The sequence below is a fragment of the Rhamphochromis longiceps genome, linkage group LG14, assembly GCF_057381845.1.
Source record: "Rhamphochromis longiceps isolate RC_006_pf linkage group LG14, R_longiceps_female_GT1.1, whole genome shotgun sequence".
In the NCBI taxonomy this organism is placed as follows: domain Eukaryota; kingdom Metazoa; phylum Chordata; class Actinopteri; order Cichliformes; family Cichlidae; genus Rhamphochromis; species Rhamphochromis longiceps.
The window spans coordinates 13,766,002-13,784,475 of NC_140570.1; the positions used below are offsets into that span (position 1 = coordinate 13,766,002).

General features: G+C 41.4%; 1 protein-coding gene across 1 annotated transcript; it reads left to right on the forward strand.

The window, feature by feature from the left end:
- Positions 1 to 83: 83 nt before the first annotated feature.
- LOC146653777 (transmembrane protein 255B) lies at positions 84 to 16,991 on the forward strand. Its single transcript, XM_085381086.1, has 10 exons — positions 84 to 518; positions 1,596 to 1,698; positions 2,513 to 2,652; positions 2,953 to 3,015; positions 4,750 to 4,839; positions 5,080 to 5,160; positions 5,306 to 5,391; positions 6,069 to 6,228; positions 14,198 to 14,308; positions 16,584 to 16,991. Exons 1-10 carry the CDS (start codon positions 447 to 449, stop codon positions 16,683 to 16,685), a joined length of 1,008 nt encoding a protein of 335 aa, XP_085237212.1. The 5' UTR covers positions 84 to 446; the 3' UTR covers positions 16,686 to 16,991.
- The last annotated feature ends 1,483 nt before the right edge of the window (positions 16,992 to 18,474 follow it).

The window sequence follows — 18,474 nt, forward strand, 5'->3', positions numbered from 1 at the left end:
AGAATTTGAGGTGAAGCTGGAGCTTTGTCTGATGTCAACACTAGAAGGTCTTTAAATCACTTAAGATACTGCTTTTACCTCCTTATGTCACCTCATGTGACATCTCCATAAAATACGTTTGTTTCCTATATCCAGCTAACTGCTGGGATTTCTTTAACCACCGCTAATCAAACTCAGGTCGGTGGGGGACTGGAGCCTATCCCAGGCGTTACTAGGTGAGAGGCGGGGTACATTCTGGACAACTCAGCAGTCTATTATGAGCTAACAAGGAGAGGCAATCAGTCATGCTCACACTTACAAGTATGACCAACTTATAATCAGCAATTAACCTAACATGCATGTCTTTAGACTGTGGCAGGAAGTCGGGGTACTCGGGGAGAACCTGTGCAGACACAGAGGGAAGTATGCAAACTCCACACAGAAGTATCTGAACTGAAGACATCATAATGAGGTCAAGGGAGAGTGTGCTATCTGTGAGGTTCAATAGGACCCCAAGTATGAGACTGCTGCTCATCAGAGTGAGTAAAAACTCTGCAATCACAATTAGTGCATATACATACAGAGATTCCTTGATTTGTCAGTCAGATGTCACCTTGTTTGTGATCATTTTTTTTGAAAGTTAGTTTAGGATTATGAACCTGAAAGGACCACATCAGCAGACAGGTCAGGCTCTTTATTGGTTCAGCAGCAAATCTACTGTCCTGTCTTGAAGAGGAATCCCCAGTTAAAATCTAGTATTAAAAGCTTATTGGCCTAATTAAAAGACAAACTGTTGTTCATTGAAGTAATCTTTCCTCCAGGGCTATGACTCAAAACGGGTAACTTCTGATTTTAAGTAGAACTTTTTATATATATATATATTTTAAGATACAGAGATCAATAAATTTAGAAATACGAATTAATTACCTTGTATTTAAACCATGGATTTTAAACACTGATTCCACACTCTGTGGTTGTATTTAAATGGCTGTATGATTGATATGATTAAAAAAGACCATAAGCCCCCCACATCTTTTAAAAGACCCGCAGTCTTTCTGTGCAAGATTTTCCAACAGGTACCCTGCGCAATAGTGAGCACGCCACTGTAAACGTGAGAACAAAACTGAACCACATCGATATCAAACTCACTCTGAACTGCTCTTCATTTTAAATCCTGATGCATGCTCGATCATCCATTCAGCACCAAGCTAGCCAGCGCATGGCTTTAGCTTGCTATTTAAAAGCAGATGATAGATTTTAAAGGACTAATAATGTGTGACTTTTTAATACAACAACACATATACACATAGTTAATAAAACCACGCCTACGCGTGCAAAGAAAATATGTGACATTAATACATTAGACATGCACCAGCTCTCGGGCAGCCACGTGCTTTTATTTGATTTACAACTCGGGATTGTAAAGGGTCCCAGTGTTATTACCTAATTTAACTGTCAAGTGACTTTCCAGCTGAAGTTCACGGTTCCGACCGTGCTTGAACGCATCGGACGCAGGAGCTCTCCTCTCTCACTGAAGTTGAGCTGCTACACTCATGCAGCTGATGCTTGTGCAGCTCAAACGACTGTTCAAGTGAACGGCTGTTTGCATTCATCAGAAGCTGTCGGAGGGAAATCTGTGTTTCAAAGGAGGATTTATGGTCTGGATTCAGGGAACAGCACCGGGTCGGGACAAACGGAGCCCACAGAGCCGAGCAACAGGTAAGAGAGCGGTGGTGGCATCACAGCTGGATGGGACAGGAGTATTAAACTTGACTGATCATAATAATTCAAATCCCCTTGGATCCAGTTTACTTAATTGTTTTGTTGCTTTTAATCCAATCACGTTTTTGATAAGGCAGGTGAAGTGTTATTTGTTGCAGCACAGTTTGGGGTTTTCACAGAAGCTCAGTGATAAAGGCTGTCAGTAAAACTGATGGTGGTGTTGTAATCATGTCCATAAAGTGTGAAGGTCACGGGAGGAGATGAATCTCACTGCTCCTGTGCTTTTAATGTCACATAAACAAGGAAAGAGACAGGAAGCTACATGAACCCTTTCTGCTGTGTTTGTGTGAGCTTTAACTTTTGTCAGTAAACTTCACTAAAGTTTATCTTTCCTGCTTCCTTATAAGAGCTAAAAGATGCTGAACTTTGCATTGTTACACGTTCTAATGTTGTGCTCCAGTGTAACCCTGATATTGTTCCCTAAATTGTGTTTTAAAGTGCACAGATGTTTCCTTTGTTGGCTGCCACTGATATTGTGCGCGCTTTCATGGTTTCTTTGTCCAGTGTTCAGAAACCGTGGATTCAAGTCCATTTCCATGCCTCATTTTTTGAGCTGTAAATATTTCATGGCATGTGAACTAAACAAGATGGGTGTCTGTGGTTGGGTAATAGTTTTCGCAATAAAAGTCAAATAAATGAAATCCAGATAAACAAAATAAACTAAGTTGGGCAGCTGTTGAGATTTGAACCGGCACTGTAACGTTTTAATATGACTGAAACTATGTTTATTTCTTTGTTTGCTGGCTGGCAGACATCATGGTGAAGGTCAGGCGAGCTCTACGGCTGGTGCTGGGCATGCTCAGTCTGTCCCTGCTGCTAGTGGTGCTGGGGGTCTACACAACGACCCGAACAGAGAGCCTGAATGTGACTGGCTATGCATCTGGAGTTATTGTAAGCTGTTTTTAAAAAAAAAAAAATCATATTTGATTTTATTTAGTGAGACATCTGGTTGATACGACTAAAGAAATGTAAAAAGTTGTCAGGAGGAACAGGAAAGCATCTCAAGCTGCAGTAGCCAAAGGTTTTGCCTCACTCGGTGCAGATTTGGTAACCTTCATCTGAGTGTGAAATTAATTATGGACGGCTGTATTGATTTATATATATTGATTGATCATTTTAAACTCTTTGCATCTGTTTGGTTTGTAACAAACCGTATGCTTTTAAATTTGGTCCTTTGGATGATTTCTTCAGCTCACCCTTGGATCCTTCCTGGGACTTCTGGGACTCTGGCTGGAAGAAAACCGCAGGCAGCTGGTATGTTCAGCCCTCCCTGCGTCTCTTTAATAGGAATAAATGCAACACGTACATTAAAACAAAAAGCTCTGAAGACGTCTCACTAGTGACAGCACATTATTTTACAGTAACAATGTAACCAATTATAAGACACTGTCATTGGGCTGTTTTCAGTAAGTAAAAAGAAAAAAAATTTATTTTTTTAGGAAAGCGGCACTGATCTGCCTTTATCCAATGGGTGTAGAGTGAGCTAATCCTGGTTTTGTCTGCAGTTATTTGAACTTGTGTGTGTTTCTCTGATAGAAATTCTAATATAAAAAATCCTAAACTGTGAAAAACACCATTAAAAAACTGAGTGTAGCACAAAAGTTGGTTTAAAAAAAAGGCAAAATAATGTGAATATCGTCACATGACCTAGACTTTACTACTCAAATGAGGAGAAATAATGTGAAACAGACAATAGATGTTTTTCTGGTTTCTTTCAGTTTAAGTATTCATCACCCACACTTTACGATATATCAAAGGAAGCTTTCAAAACACTTCTAGGTTATGTGAAAACCAGCAGCTTATCCTGTCAACAAAGAGAAAAAAGGCGTTGACGACTTTCACTCTGCTTGGATTTGGTCCAGTTTGGATTTTGATCATATCATCTTAGCTGGTGAGCCGCCACAGAAACAGAAACATCATTTGATCCTATTTTGCGTTGAATCGGTGAAAAATGCCAAAGATAAACACAGTTTGACAGCCTTAAACAGACAAGTGGAGGACAAAAGAAGAAGTGGCAGGTCTAAAAACAACTATCTGAAAATCGTGTTTTTAAGAAATAGGGAAAAGAAAATCCAGCAAAGAGCTGACACATGACCTGAGAGACCTTAAGCTGATCCGTCCACTGTTCACTGAAGCCTTGGCAGTAATGATCTCAGTGGAAGTTTGAAATTTCTGGTCCAAATCATCTTCAAGAAAAAGTCAGAAGAGGTACAAAAGTGAGTGTCTACAGCCATCTGTTAAACATGGTGGAGAAAATAGTAAAATCATACTTGGATAGAAAAAGCACACAGTGGAACACCATCAGTCATGGACTGGCCTCCACAGAACCCACAGCTCAACATCACTGAAGCAGAGTGGGATCATCTTGACAGAGAACAGAACAAAAGGCTGCCAACATCCAAAGAAGAGCTTTGAATGTCCTTCAACAAGCCTGGAGAACTGTTCCTGAAGACTGCTTAAAGAAATGACAAGAAAGCTGCCTGAGAGAGTTCAGCCTGTGTTAAGAATAAAGGTGGTCATACCAAAGACTGACTTCAAAAGCTCATTGGAATTATCCACATGCTGTTTTTGCCTCATATGCTGTATTTCCACGTCTGTTTCCAAATGTTTCAGTAAATCGATGCAGCTATTTCCCATTTTCCTGGCAAAATATAAAGAAATTAAGTTTGGCTCAAGACTTTTGCACAGTACTGTTTATATAATTAACAGGTTCCACCTTTAAAAAAATGTCTTTCATAATATTTTACGCCTCTCAAAGTTCGGTTTTTCAAAAAACACGGTTTTAAGTGCTTTGTGAGGAAACCTAATAGCTTCACACCTACGATACATGATCCACATGAAAAAACGCTTATGTGTTGGAGAGAAAGAAAAAAACTTTTCCTCAGCTTTTCTCTGCATTCCTGTCAGGCTTCCCTCCAGCCTTTCATCTGGCACAAATCTTACATTATAGCGCTCTCATTTGTGTTTTCACCTTTGCTTCTCCTCCAGCTGACCGCTGCCATTGTCTTTCTCAGTTTCGGGATCGTCGTCTCTTCTGTGTGCTTGGTGATCGACGGCGTCTGCATTGCCTTAAATATGGTGAGATACCTACACTTGCTTGTAACCTCAGCAGATGGCTGCACAGTTAACTGAAGACTGTGAAGCAATAATAAAGGACCATGCTGACCTCGTGTTACAGTTTCAAATCGGACTGAGTGAATTTTGGAAGAGACCGTTTTATTCGACTTCAAACTTACCACTGTTTGCACCGAATAAAGATTGATTTGAATGGTTCTGGGTGAAATGTTGTGGATTGTTTCTCATGTTAACTTTTGCCAGGACATGCGGCCACTGAAAGCAGGGAGATGTCAGTATTACAGCAGCGGCAACTGCTACATCTATGAGAATTTCTACACTTCTGTGAGTAGAGACACGCTGAAGGAAAACATTATCCTGTGACTAATTCAGATACATAGTCACAACCAGTCTGGATAGATTCGAATGTGCAGGATAAACCTCCAGTTGTGTTGTCTGTATGTTTGTGAGCTTGTGGTTCGCTGCCCAGGTGTCGTGTTGGAGTCTAAAGGAGTCTTGTACCATGACGGTAAGAAGTGGAACCTGTTACTGCTGCGACCTGTATGACTGCGCCAAGTGAGACATTTAATCATTAGTATTCAGTAATCTATGTCATATGTGATCACAGATTGAACAAAATGATAGACACGTTCATATACATCCATACGTTTTGGGGCAAAAACACCTTTTTTTGCATTTTCTCTGTTCACCATCACAGTGGACTTTAAATCAAACTATTAAAGTGTAAATTTGCAGCTTTAATTCAAGGGGTTTAACCAAAGTACTGCATTAACTCTTTATGCATTATAGTCGTTTTTGTACAGTCCCCATTGTGAAATGCCCAAAAGTAATCACATAGTTGTGTGACGAGCAGGTTTATGGTCAGGTGAAGCCTGTTTCCTTATTAATTCATGACAAAATCAGCAAACATCTGAAGTTGATTCAAATTCTTGAAATTGCATTTGGTTGCTGTTCAGTGGAGAGCTCGACATCCAATGAGTTGTCAGCAGAGATAAGTTAGGTCATCATTAAAAAACTAAATAAACCTACAAGACAGAGAGATGGGAGTGACCAAATCATTGTTAAAATGAATTGGATTGGATTGAGCAGCTCAGCGACACCATAAGGCTTTAACCCCTTCAGTTAAAGCTGAAAGTCTGAACTTCAGTCACAAATATCCTGATCATCCGACTTTTATGTGTTTTGTCTTACAAATCATTGGAACTAACCTGCTCTGTGGCTTTGTTATGCAGTGGAGGCTACCTCAGCAACTACTATGAATTTGTTGGAGTAGAAAGCTGTGAGGAAGTCTTTACAGTGTACATTTTAATTTGGACCCTCGCCGGCCTCAACCTCGTGGCCTTCTTCACAGGAATACTCACCACAGCAGTGCTGGGCAGCATTAGAGAGTTGGTAAGACATTCACAGCAACCTGTGTGTCATCTACATAACAGTGAACCTAAATGTTATATTTCCTGAAAATACTGCAGAGAGGAAGGAGAAAGAAAATAAAGAGCAGAGGTCCCGGGACTGAACCCTGTGGCACACCACAATTAATTGTAGTAGATTGTGATCTGTGTGCATGTATTTACACAAACTACCTTGAACAAAAAAGTGCAACAACACAAAATGTGGTGGATTTTAAAGCTGCACTAGTTGATTTATGACCTGTAGAGCAGGTAGCAAACTGACATCAGACGTCAAACTCACCTTTTTGCACCACGGACCGGTTTATGTCCGACATGACCGGCCTTTAAGGTGTCACGGATAAATACAACAAAATAAAGCCAGTACCGGTACCCAAAAAATTACGATTTATTCATCACACACGGGAAAAGACCCAGGGAAACCAAGTTAATGATAAAAACGATTTTAAAAAATAACAACCGTCAAAATTTCACACCCGTGTGACTTTCTCACAGATTGTTGTTTCAACTACAGGTGGACACATAATGACACCTACATTCATTGAGGAGACCTTGATTCAAATAAAACGTCTAAAAAAAAAGTGTTGCCTGCAAGGTGTGGGGAGGGGTGTCTAAATAAAGTTAAGGGAGAAATTTGCCCATTATGTCCTCCTTCGAAGATGGCGGTTGATTGCTAGCAGATATTTCAGGCTAAGGTAACCCTCTAATGTATTTATTACTCTGTCATATCTCAGCCAATGTTGTCCTGTCGCTTCAGTTGCTCTGCTCAGATTTTTAAAAATGTTTAATTTTTAAATTTTCCATTTGGAAACATAAAACAGCCAGCAACAGTTGCAAGACTTTAGCGTAAATAGCACGATAGCAGGCATGTATACTGTAGGGGAGAGATTAATGTTTCGTCTTTACCCCTCACCAGTGCAGAGAGAGCAAAACAGAAAGGAAAAAGGATAACAGGAGAAGGAAAACACTGGAAAGCGAGCGTGGATCATGGCACCATCTGCTCTCACGTTCCTGCTGCACAGTATGCAGTAGTCTATGGAATGCCAGGACTGCCATAATGAATTAATTAAATACACCATTAAATAATTAATTAAATGTGGCAATAATTAATTAAAATTGGAATTAATTAATTAAATAAATAGTTATGACACATGTAATTAATTAATTATTGACACATTTAATTAATTATTTATGTATTTCACATTTTAATTAATTATTGACACATTTAATTAATTAATTATTGACACATTTAATTAATTATTTATGTATTTCACATTCTAATTAATTATTGACACATTTAATTAATTATTGACACATTTAATTAATTATTTAATGATATATTTATTTATTTCATTTTGGCAGTCCTGGCGCCTGGCTCTCGTCATGAAATAATTTTATCTGTCAGCCTCACCCATCAAACTCAGGGGGCGGGGTTAACGCTGCCCATGCAGCTTCTCTAACATTTGATTGGTTGCCGTGCAAAGTAAGTCAAAACAGGTCGATCCTAGATAATCGATTGCTTGTGTAGACTTGGGGCAGCCAGGTATCCCAGAATGCAGATCAAATCACAGGCAGCAATGGTGGTGGTGTAGTTTTAAAATACCCCGTTTTTCTGTCACCAGCTACACTTTTAACAGTGTTTTAGCCGCGAATGTCGCGCCGTATGTCTGGTCAGGTTGTCAACATAGAACATGTTTGCAAAAGTGCTCAGATGTTTTCAGAGATTTCACTAGCTCTGCTAACAGTTAGCATGCAGAGTGCACCGAGGGGGTTACGTTAACCGGTTTGTTTACATATTCCACTCTCCGTGTTCCACATGTTGCATTCGCAGATTCTCATTTTCACCGAACGATCGTCTCTTTCCGCCTGGTCTTGTGTCTCTGTGCTTCTGTAACATAAAGAACGAGCTGACATTTTTCTCACGAAACCAGCGATCAGCTCAGCAGACCCTCAGTTTACCTGCATGCATCCTCCTCCTCATCTGTCAGCTGTTTAACACCTGCTGCTAATTCAAGAAACACGCCTACATTACCTGGTGATAGTCACAGTTTAACTGCACAAGATAAGTAAATATAGTATTTTCCCCGAGCGCAGAGCTGCTGGAGCTTGTTTCCTTACAGAGCACTTTATAGGCGAACAGCTTTATCAGCGGCTGATGTCCAATCACCGGCACACAGCTTTCAAACCTCAGCTGAGTTTTAGCTCTCAGTGGTTAAACGCTGGACTTCATTCACTCAGGTTCTGTCTGTCGGGTCACGTTTACTTCGCTGTTTTATTTACAACTGAGCAAATCGGTTTGGCTGAGGTTAAAGTTACGTTTCATAACTGCATAGTTTCACAGACGTTTAATGGTTCACTGGCACATGTGTTAGACTGAACTATCATCTAAATATCATCTGTTTTTTAATAGTTATTCAACTGTATTCTAAGCACCAGCTGTCTGTTAGAATGTGATTTTTTTCTCTCTCTGTTGGCAGAGGTATAAAAATGCGCAGGAAAATCTGACATGCATGGCGAACTTCACCGACGATATTTAGGGAGGAATAAACACACATCAAACATAAATGAACCATTTGCCTGTCTCCATAATTGAGAGCATTTTCTCTTCTTATGTCAACACTCTCTCTCTCTCTCTCTCTCTCTTTTTTTTTTTTTTTTTTTGCTTTTTCGGTCATGTTATGTTTACCTGTCAAAGGCTTGTTACAAACTATGAAACACATCGTGCAGACTTCTGGATGTTAGAAGAAAACGAATACTGCTCATGAATGAGACTAAAGGCAGGAAGGTGTCCTTTAAAACTAAACATGTTAATAGGACCTCCCTGTTTATATCATAGTTTATGATATAGCACGTGTATTTCAGTAATAGCCTGCTGAGGCCACTATACGTGCTGGCCTCATATCAAATGTGAAGGCAGACTGAGTCTATGTTTGACGTTTGTTTATATCTAATCTTCCTTTTCAAACATTTAAACAGCAGCGAGTCTGCAGCTGAGGGAATACAAATTCAAATTGTCGGAACAGGTTTGCTCGTTTCTTGGATTCATTTGGTGATTTATTAAATGTATAACTGTTATTCTAATCTGCTGCTGAGTCTCTTACACTTTTCTTTATGCTGTATATTTTCATGTCTCTGGAATAGTTGGCAGTTAGATAGTCAGCTGGGAAACTTTGTGTTAACTCATGGAGCTGAGGATATCGTGGATATGCTGACCTCGCTGCGTGGTGTACAGAGCGAGGTCAGCATGATTAATATTCACAATAAAAATATTAGCCGAACATCATGAAGTCTGTATATGTTTCATAGTGTCGAACAACCTTTGTACAGTTAAAGCCAGCAGTTACTACATGACGGAAACACCAACGTTATCTCTTTTATGCGTTTATACACAGGTCACGCTGATTACTGAACAAAAACCCAAAGATCAGATGTTAAACAGATTTATTTGCTCTCTCTCCTCCTTAAACATGTTTTTAATGTTAGTTATAATTCAGAATTGGCGACTGAAACATGTAGGACACATAAGAACATCAGGAAATAAAACACCGATAAATATAACCTCAGTAAAAGAAGTCAGCGGGGGTTACTACAGCTGTGTACCGGGGCCTGCGCTTTGTCGGTGGGATTGCTTGCGAGGCGAGCGGGTCTATCCCACGCTTTGCCGTGAGACTGGGACGACATCTCCGAAATCATCGAAACACTTTTGCAAAGAGGCTGTATCTTGACAAACCGACCAGACACATGAAGATTAAACCACTACATTCTCGGCTAAAAAAATATTAAAACGGTATTTGGTAACACACAAACAGGGTTTTTCAAAGCTCAGTTCTGTTAGCTTCCACATGCCGGTTGTTGTGTGCTAGAAACAATGGCCACCAGGCCAAAGCAATGGTTTTGACTCGATCAGCGTTAACCCCGCCCCCTGAGTTTGATGGGTGAGGCTGACAGATAAAATTATTTCATGATGAGAGCCAGGCGTCAGGACTGCCAAAATGAAATAAATAAATATATCATTAAATAATTAATTAAATGTGTCAATAATTAATTAAAATGTGAAATACATAAATAATTAATTAAATGTGTCAATAATTAATTAATTAAATGTGTCAATAATTAATTAAAACGTGAAATACATAAATAATTAATTAAATGTGTCAATAATTAATTAATTACATATATCATAACTATTTATTTAATTAATTAATTCCAATTTTAATTAATTATTGCCACATTTAATTAATTATTTAATGGTGTATTTAATTAATTCATTATGGCAGTCCTGGCGTTCCATAGTAGCCTAGTGCAGTTGTTCAAAAGGCCAAAAATGATTCCCTCCCAAATATAAAATAAAACCGTCTCACTTTTACAAATTCCCTAGATACTGGTCATTCAACACTGAGTCAGACTAAACTCAACACTGTGAAAATGGAAAAATAATTCTGACTGCATGAAGTGCAGCATCTTAAAGCCAAGCCAAACAGCCATAAAGTCTGTCTCTCATCTCTTTGCGTGCCTTGACTGTAAGAAGTGATTACATCCAACCACAGAATACAGCCTTCCCACTCCTGACCTCCCTACCTCACTTTCTGTACACGGATAAAAAGATCCCAATAAAATAAATAAGTGTCAAAAAGTATGTTATTAATGATGAAAGGTGGTTTGATATTATGGTTTTTCTAATATTAAAAAAAGAAAATCACACAAATCATGCAGACTCCATCACATTTTGAATCACGGGCAGCACATTGTAATACTCACATGTGCTCCTCGCTTCAAGATCATTCTCTCCTGTTTAAAAGAGAAAAACTCTCGCACTGGCTTTACTCATTCATAAGTAGTTTCGTCATCTTATTGTAGCTGCATTTCTTTTTCTTTGTTGAAGTTTCCACTGGAGCGTGCCAGCTTTGTGGTGACTCATGCTCTTCCCTGTTGTGTGGGCAGTGAGATCAGGCTGACCCCAGATGACAGCCTTATTTATTGTTGTAACAACCTCTGCATTAAAGAAAAACTTTAGGAAATGTGTCTGAATTGCAGCGCTAACTGTTGAAAACTAGAACCAATCAAAATTTGGGACGTGCGGGATGAGAGGCAAGAAATAAAAGTGCTAGATAAGATAAGATAAGATAACCTTTATTAGTCCCACACGTGGGAAATTTGTTTTGTCACAGCAGGAAGTGGACAGTGCAAAAGTTATGACGCAAAAATTAGAATACAATAAGAATAAATACAGTACACAGCTGTACAGAATAGAATAAAATAATATACTATATACAGTAGAATAAAATAGAATAAAAATATACAATAAGATAAAAATAGAATACGAATGCTATATACAACTGAGTAAAAATACAACGATGCCAGAAAAGATTATTGCACTTAGTATTATTGCACATGTGTGGATGTGTGTGTTTGTTCAGTTAAAGTCTTTATTATGGAGTCTGACAGCAGTGGGGAGGAAAGACCTGCGAAATCTCTCCGTCCCACACCGTGGGTGCCGCAGTCTCCCACTGAAGGAGCTGCTCAGTGCTGTCACAGTCTGCTGCATGGGGTGGGAGACGTTGTCCAACAGGGATGACAGCTTAGCCGCCATTCTCCTGTCACTCACCACCTCCACTGGGTCCAGAGGGCATCCTAGAACAGAGCTGGCCCTTCGGATCACCCTGTTCAGTCTCTTCCTGTCCCCAGCAGAGATGCTGCCGCCCCAGCAGACCACGCCATAAAAGATAGCAGAAGCCACCACAGAGTCATAGAAGGTCTTCAGGAGTGGGCCCTCCACCCCAAACGACCTGAGTCTCCGCAGCAGGTACAGCCTGCTCTGCCCTTTCCTGTAGAGGGCGTCTGAGTTATGAGTCCAGTCCAGTCTGTTGTTCAGATGAACACCAAGGTACCTGTAGCTGTCCACAGCCTCAATGTCCATACCCTGGATGTTCAGTGGTTGCAGTGGAGAATGCTTGTGCCTGCGGAAGTCTACCACCAGTTCCTTGGTTTTACTGGCATTGATCTGGAGGTAGTTCAGCTGGCACCAGTCCACAAAGTCTTGGGTCAGACCTCTGTACTCCTTGTCGTCCCCATCAGTGATGAGGCCGACGATTGCAGAGTCATCAGAGAACTTCTGCAGGAAGCACTGGGTGGAATTGTGGGAGGAGTCTGCAGTGTAGATGGTGATGAGGAACGGAGCCAGAACCGTTCCCTGTGGGGCCCCCGTACTGCAGACGACCCTGTCCGACACACAGCCCTGAGTCCTCACATACTGTGGTCGGTCGGTGAGGTAGTCCAAAATCCAGGTAGTGAGGTGATGGTCCACTCCAGAGTTCTCCAGCTTGTCCTTCAGAACCGAGGGAAGAATAGTGTTGAAGGCACTGGAGAAATCGAAGAACATGATTCTCACAGTGCTTCCAGCGGTCTCCAGGTGAGCGAGGGAACGATGTAGGAGGTGAATGACGGCATCATCCGCTCCAATGCCAGGCTGGTAGGCAAACTGAAGTGGGTCCAGTGATGAGCTTGTTAGGCGCCGAAGCTGAGCCAGGACCAACCGCTCCAGGGTCTTCATCAGGTGGGATGTCAGAGCCACCGGCCTGTAGCTGTTGAGGTCCTTGGGGCGTGAAGTCTTTGGCACTGGTACAACACAGGAGGTTTTCCAGAGCTGTGGGACTCTTCCCAACCTCAGGCTCAGGTTGAAGAGGTGCTCCATCACCCCACACAGTTGGTCCGCGCAGGACCTGACGACTGAGTCCCGCATGAAGCGGACACCTGATTGCTGTGCAGCCAGAAAATTGTAGTCAGACCACGTGTTGCATTGACACTGTGGTGTACAAGAGCATTGATTTGTCTGCATAATAAACTCTCCCTTACCTCTCATGCATGTCTTGAATGGTCTCTCATAAAAGTTAAATACAAGGAGAGTGATGCAATAACAATGTTCCTGAGACTGCTTGGCAGGCGGTTCTATCAGCAGAGGCTAACAGAGCTGTCTCTGATCCGCTAAACCTCAGTCCATCGGTAACGTTTATCAGAAACATACCTTCACTTTTCCTCCTGCTGCTTCCACTCAAACTGTCACAGACGCAGAGTTCAAAAGACTTTTCCCACCAAACTAAAATCAAAGCTTAGAAAAAAAAACAATTTTCAGAAGCGTTATGTTGCAGCTTCATCACATCGGTGTTGTTTTCACTTTGAGAGATAAGAACAAGAACAAATCAAAGACAAATGTTTTTCACTTCCTTCAATATATCATGTTCAGTGACAGTTTCCACAGAAGACATTGTTGATGCATAAGATAAGATGCAGTCAGTCTGATGTCAGTTTGCTAATGAATGGGGTCAAGTTGGCAATTATATGCAATCTGTTTCCAATAATAGAACAGTTCCCTGAGATAAATCATCAAAAATCACATATCTGCTGTCCTGCTACCCTGAAACCAGAATACGGCCGCTGAGTCAAGCAACCTTGACAGCCAGAGATAGAGATTTTGTAGAGACCCGACACACTGTTCCCGTGTTGCTTAATCGTTTTTATTGATTTTGCACACGAACACTGTTTCCCTGGTTCGGCACAAGCGTCCGCTAGCGTTCCAGCTGTCTCGCGCTATCCCGTCTCTGATCTCCAACCTCACTATAAAAAGGGGGAAACCTGATTAGTTAGATCATGTCCACCTGTCGCTCCAACCTCCCTGGCACTGCTCCTTGAGCTCACTGTACCACCCCTCCCCTGCAGCTGACCCAGGGACCACACCTCCGCCACAGTCAAGATAAGTGTGCCCAGTGTTGGATGGTTTATCAGTTTAGTGGATTTACTGTAAGTTATCTCAGGATGGTGTACGTGTTCGTACTATTCCCAGTATATTTTAATTTATTTAATAAAATATCAATATTTGGTGTCCCAATATCAACTGATTTTTTCCCCTTCTTTGCACTTACCTAATATCATGTGTGTGTGTTTCCCTTTCTTTGCCTCAGTGGAGCAGCAGCCCTGTGGCTGATCCCTCTGAGAAAACAGCATCTTCCCCAACAGCTCCTCTGCTGATGGACGCCAATATACACACAGCACACCAGCTCCACCCAGTCAATGTGAGGTCAACACCGTCTCTCTCACACACACACACGCCAACACACAGAGATACAATTACAAATATATAGTGGCTGTGTGAAGTCTAAACTGTTTCTCGTGTAAACTTCTCGACTGGCCAGCAAACCTCTCTGTTTCCTCCCTATATTAAAAATTCCTTTAAAGCTAATTGTGGTTTCAAAGTGTCACACAAAATGATTTCATGCAGAATTTTTCAGTGTTTCTTTATGATGGACTTTGGAGACCATGGTGTAACTTATCAGCCACAATACTAAAACACTCATAGGTGAAGTGATTTTCTTGTCATGATAGTACCTGTTAGGGGGTGAGATATACATCAGTCAGCAAAGGAATAAATTTAGAAGGTGAGGCGGTAGAAGCTGGAAAATTGGGAAAATGTAAGGATCTAAGAGACTTTTCCAGGGGGAGTCAGAGGACGTCAAAAATGGCAGGCCTTGTGGAGTATTGTGGATATGATGAGCAAAAGTGGATCCAGAAGGACAGCCGGTGAACCAACGAGGGCATCAGAGGAAGTGTGATGATCTGGGCAAACAGATTCTGCCAGGAAACCATGCTTGTCCTGGCCTTCATGTGGATGTTACACTATATTCCAAAAGTATTTGCTTATCTGCCTTCAAACGCATATGAACTCGAGTGACGTCTATAACAGCTTCAACTCTTCTGGGAAGACTTTCCACAAGGTTTCAGAGTGTGTTTGTGGGAGTTTTTGACCATTTAAGGTCAGACACTGATGTCGGAGGCCTGGATCACAGTCTAAGCTCTAATTCATCCCGAAGGTGCTCTACTGGGTTGAGGTCAGGACTCACCAAACTCGCTCATCCACGTCTTTATGGACCTTGCTTTGCGCACTGGTGTGCAGTCATATTGGAACAGGAAGGGACCATCCCCAAACTTTTCTCACAAACTTGGGAAAATGAAATTCTCCAAAATGTCTTGGACCATTCTCATGGCAACTGCCAAAGCCAGGCTCATCCATCAGATTGCCAGGCAGAGAAGCACGAATCGTCACTCCAGAGAACACATCTCCACTGCTCTGGAGTCCAGTGGTAGTGTTGCTTGCTTTGAGGAAAAAGAAAAAAGTCAGAGGAAATTCTTTACATCTCAATCCAACCAAACATCTGACAGATGTGTCACAAAAACAAGTTGAAGATTTTACAGGATCGGCTGCTGCGATATCAAAGACCGCTTTTAAACTTTTACCTGAAAAACTATTCTTACAGTCATTCACAGATCTGCATCCTTCACTGAGGCCCAGTGCAGGCAGTAGTGTTTCTTGTTTCTTTGCATGTTGGCATTCGTTCATTGTGGCTACAGCAATAAATTCCTGTTCAGTATGAATGTTTTTTAAAGGTCATGCTGTGATTTTCACTACAGATACAAGTTTGTTTTGAATGTAGTGTACCCCGAAAGAGCTCAAAGATCATGGCTAAGATGATGTAATAATAGCATCTAGTTCTGGTTCTGACAGGAACACACTCAGAGGTGAACCTGCAAGTGTTTAGTGACAACCACAGTAATGTCACATCGTTTCCAGCAGCACATTTCAAAAAGAAGTGTGCTTTGATTTGCATGAGTTGTGGTTCTGATCGATCCAAATCCAGATGCAAATCTTGTTTGTTCACATTTAAAACACAGCACTGCGTTCAGTTTTTTTAGTACCCCGTGGGGTTTCGGTCTGTTAATTATGCTTGGAGAAGTGTTAGTTAGCTAGTATGAAGGAGATTATAAGTTTAAAATAAATGAGGAAATTCTTTTTTTTTTTTTTTTGAGAAGGCCACACACAAGTGTTTAGGTGGAAAACAATCAGGGGAAGCCAAAGCTCTGTTTTAAATCTTCACGGGCCCTTTCTAATCCAGAAACCTAGTGTTTTCCACGAACCGCAGCTCTGTTGACCACCCACATCGGAGCAATTTATTGGCTGCATCTTAATAAAATAAACCCACGTGTTTACAACCAATAATGCTGAATGTTCCATCAGAACAATTAACAAGGCTTCTGCAGGTTTGATCTTAAACAACAGTTCGACTGAAACAACGAGCTGTCTGTGAAGGCCCGTGAAAAAGGGGGCCTCGAGTCGGGGTTTTAAACTCAAATGCATCAAAAGGGACCGGGTAGGCTCTACAGTGCTTCAGCTGTTTTCTTTTTTATAACATAACGGGTTATAAAACTAATAATTTATTTGAAAAGTGTGAGTTTTCACTCAGAAGCTGTGAACTCTGTGGTTAATGTCTCTTTTCCCTTGTCCTGCTCTCCCAGGGAGGATCGTCGTTTTGCTCTTCAGCAGAGAAGGCCAACCCGCCTCCCTTCGCCCCACTGGCCGGCGTGCCGCCTTGCAGAGCCCACGGCATGTCTGTGTGAGCAGCAGATTCACGGGACGATGCCTCGTTATTGTTGGGTGCATTTTAAACAGCAGATGCAGCTTAAAGCGGACGTGCAGAAGTTTAATGGAAAGCGTCTGCAGCTACTTTACATTATATGCAAAGAAGAAAACAGCTTACCTAAAGCCTTTGAGTGTAAAATGTTTGCAAATGCAGTGCTTTGTCCTATAAATCTTTTCATTGTGGACTTTGTGCGTAAAAGGCTTCCTTTTTCCCCTGACACCAGGCAGAGTTAAAACTTTGCATGACCTAAATGTCTCATAGAAGATATATCGCTGATATTACTCGATGATGAATAAACAGATTGAAACAGATCAGTGTGGTTTATTTAAATTACAACAGACAGTTTTTCACCCTCTCTGTGGTGTAGCTGGAGCAGGAGATGCACACGTAAGAAGCGCAACACATAGAAAGACTGCACACGCACTTCAGGGACCACAAAGCAGCATCCTGTATGATCTGTGTATTTAACCTTAAACTCCTGTCTGAGTGTGTGTCTACCTTCCCAGATGGAGCTCTTTGTAAGGTGAGGACGTCTCACGCTGTGGTATAAATTCAATCCTCTAAACCCAAATATTTTTCCACCCAGAGACATTCAAAACTTGCCCCCTCCCCACCAGAGGAGCGAAAACATGTCTTTCATGTTTGATGTTTATTATCTTTTACTGGTTATTAGCTCTTACCCTTAGCGCCCTTGGCAAAAATCACACCAGCTTATCAAGATCTCGCAGATGTGCGCTGAGCACAGGCAGCACAGGCAAGTAAGCATGCCTTACTTGTATGGTAAACAGGTTAAACTGATATCTGGACTCAGACCAAAGTAATAAAAGTCCTGCTACCAACACTTTTAAAGTGTTTCTAGGCAGCCAAGCTAGTTTCCATCTTTTATGCTAAGATCTACATTTCCAACTGTACAAATGTCAAGCTCGCTCATCACAGTTTGCCACAAAGCCAGCTTAGCCTCGCTCTGAAAACTAACTTTCTACAGTTAGAGGGCATGAGATGATACCTGCAGCCTATTCAGGTTGCACAGGTAGTCCAAGAAGGTTTTTGCTGCATCTTCCTCAAAGTCTCAAGAGTGTGGAGGAGATACCAGGGCGCAAGCTGTGGCATAGGGCTTTAGACGGGTATCAACCCAGCAGCAGGACAGGTAAACGCTCCTTTGTGCGAGGAAAAACAGCATGAGCACGCTGTTAGACACAGGGTGGCGAGAGGGTCCAACATATTTTTGAGTCGGGATGAGAAATTAATTCAGCAGAATTTAGTTTGTCTTATTGGTGCAGCCCATCTATGCAATCCCTCCTTGCTAGCCAACAGTATCCTGACTGCTGTTATTATGGAGATAATAATCTCGACTGTCAGACTTTAAGTTGGCACAGTGAGCCCTGGGTCGCTCCTGGTGCACGGCCTAATGAGCCCAGTCCGTTGGTGGTTCCTTCACGTTGAAAACATTGGTGCCATTGGCTGGCCCTCAATCTGCTATAGACCTGAATCCAATTGCAAACCTTTAGCAAGTTATACGCAAAATTACACAACTTGTTTCTTTGTCTGAATCGTGGAGGACACTGTACGCAGGTCACATCAGCGCAGTAGGAAAACAGACACCTAACAAACAGAAGAGGCACTGGCAAAGTGTTTTTATTATGAAGAGACACAGAATAGACCATTTATGGAAAAATAAAATGTTTAATGTGTATAAAAATAACAGACATTCAGAAGAAACGAGCTGGAGATGTGACAATAACATCGAACTGCTCACCGTTTACTGG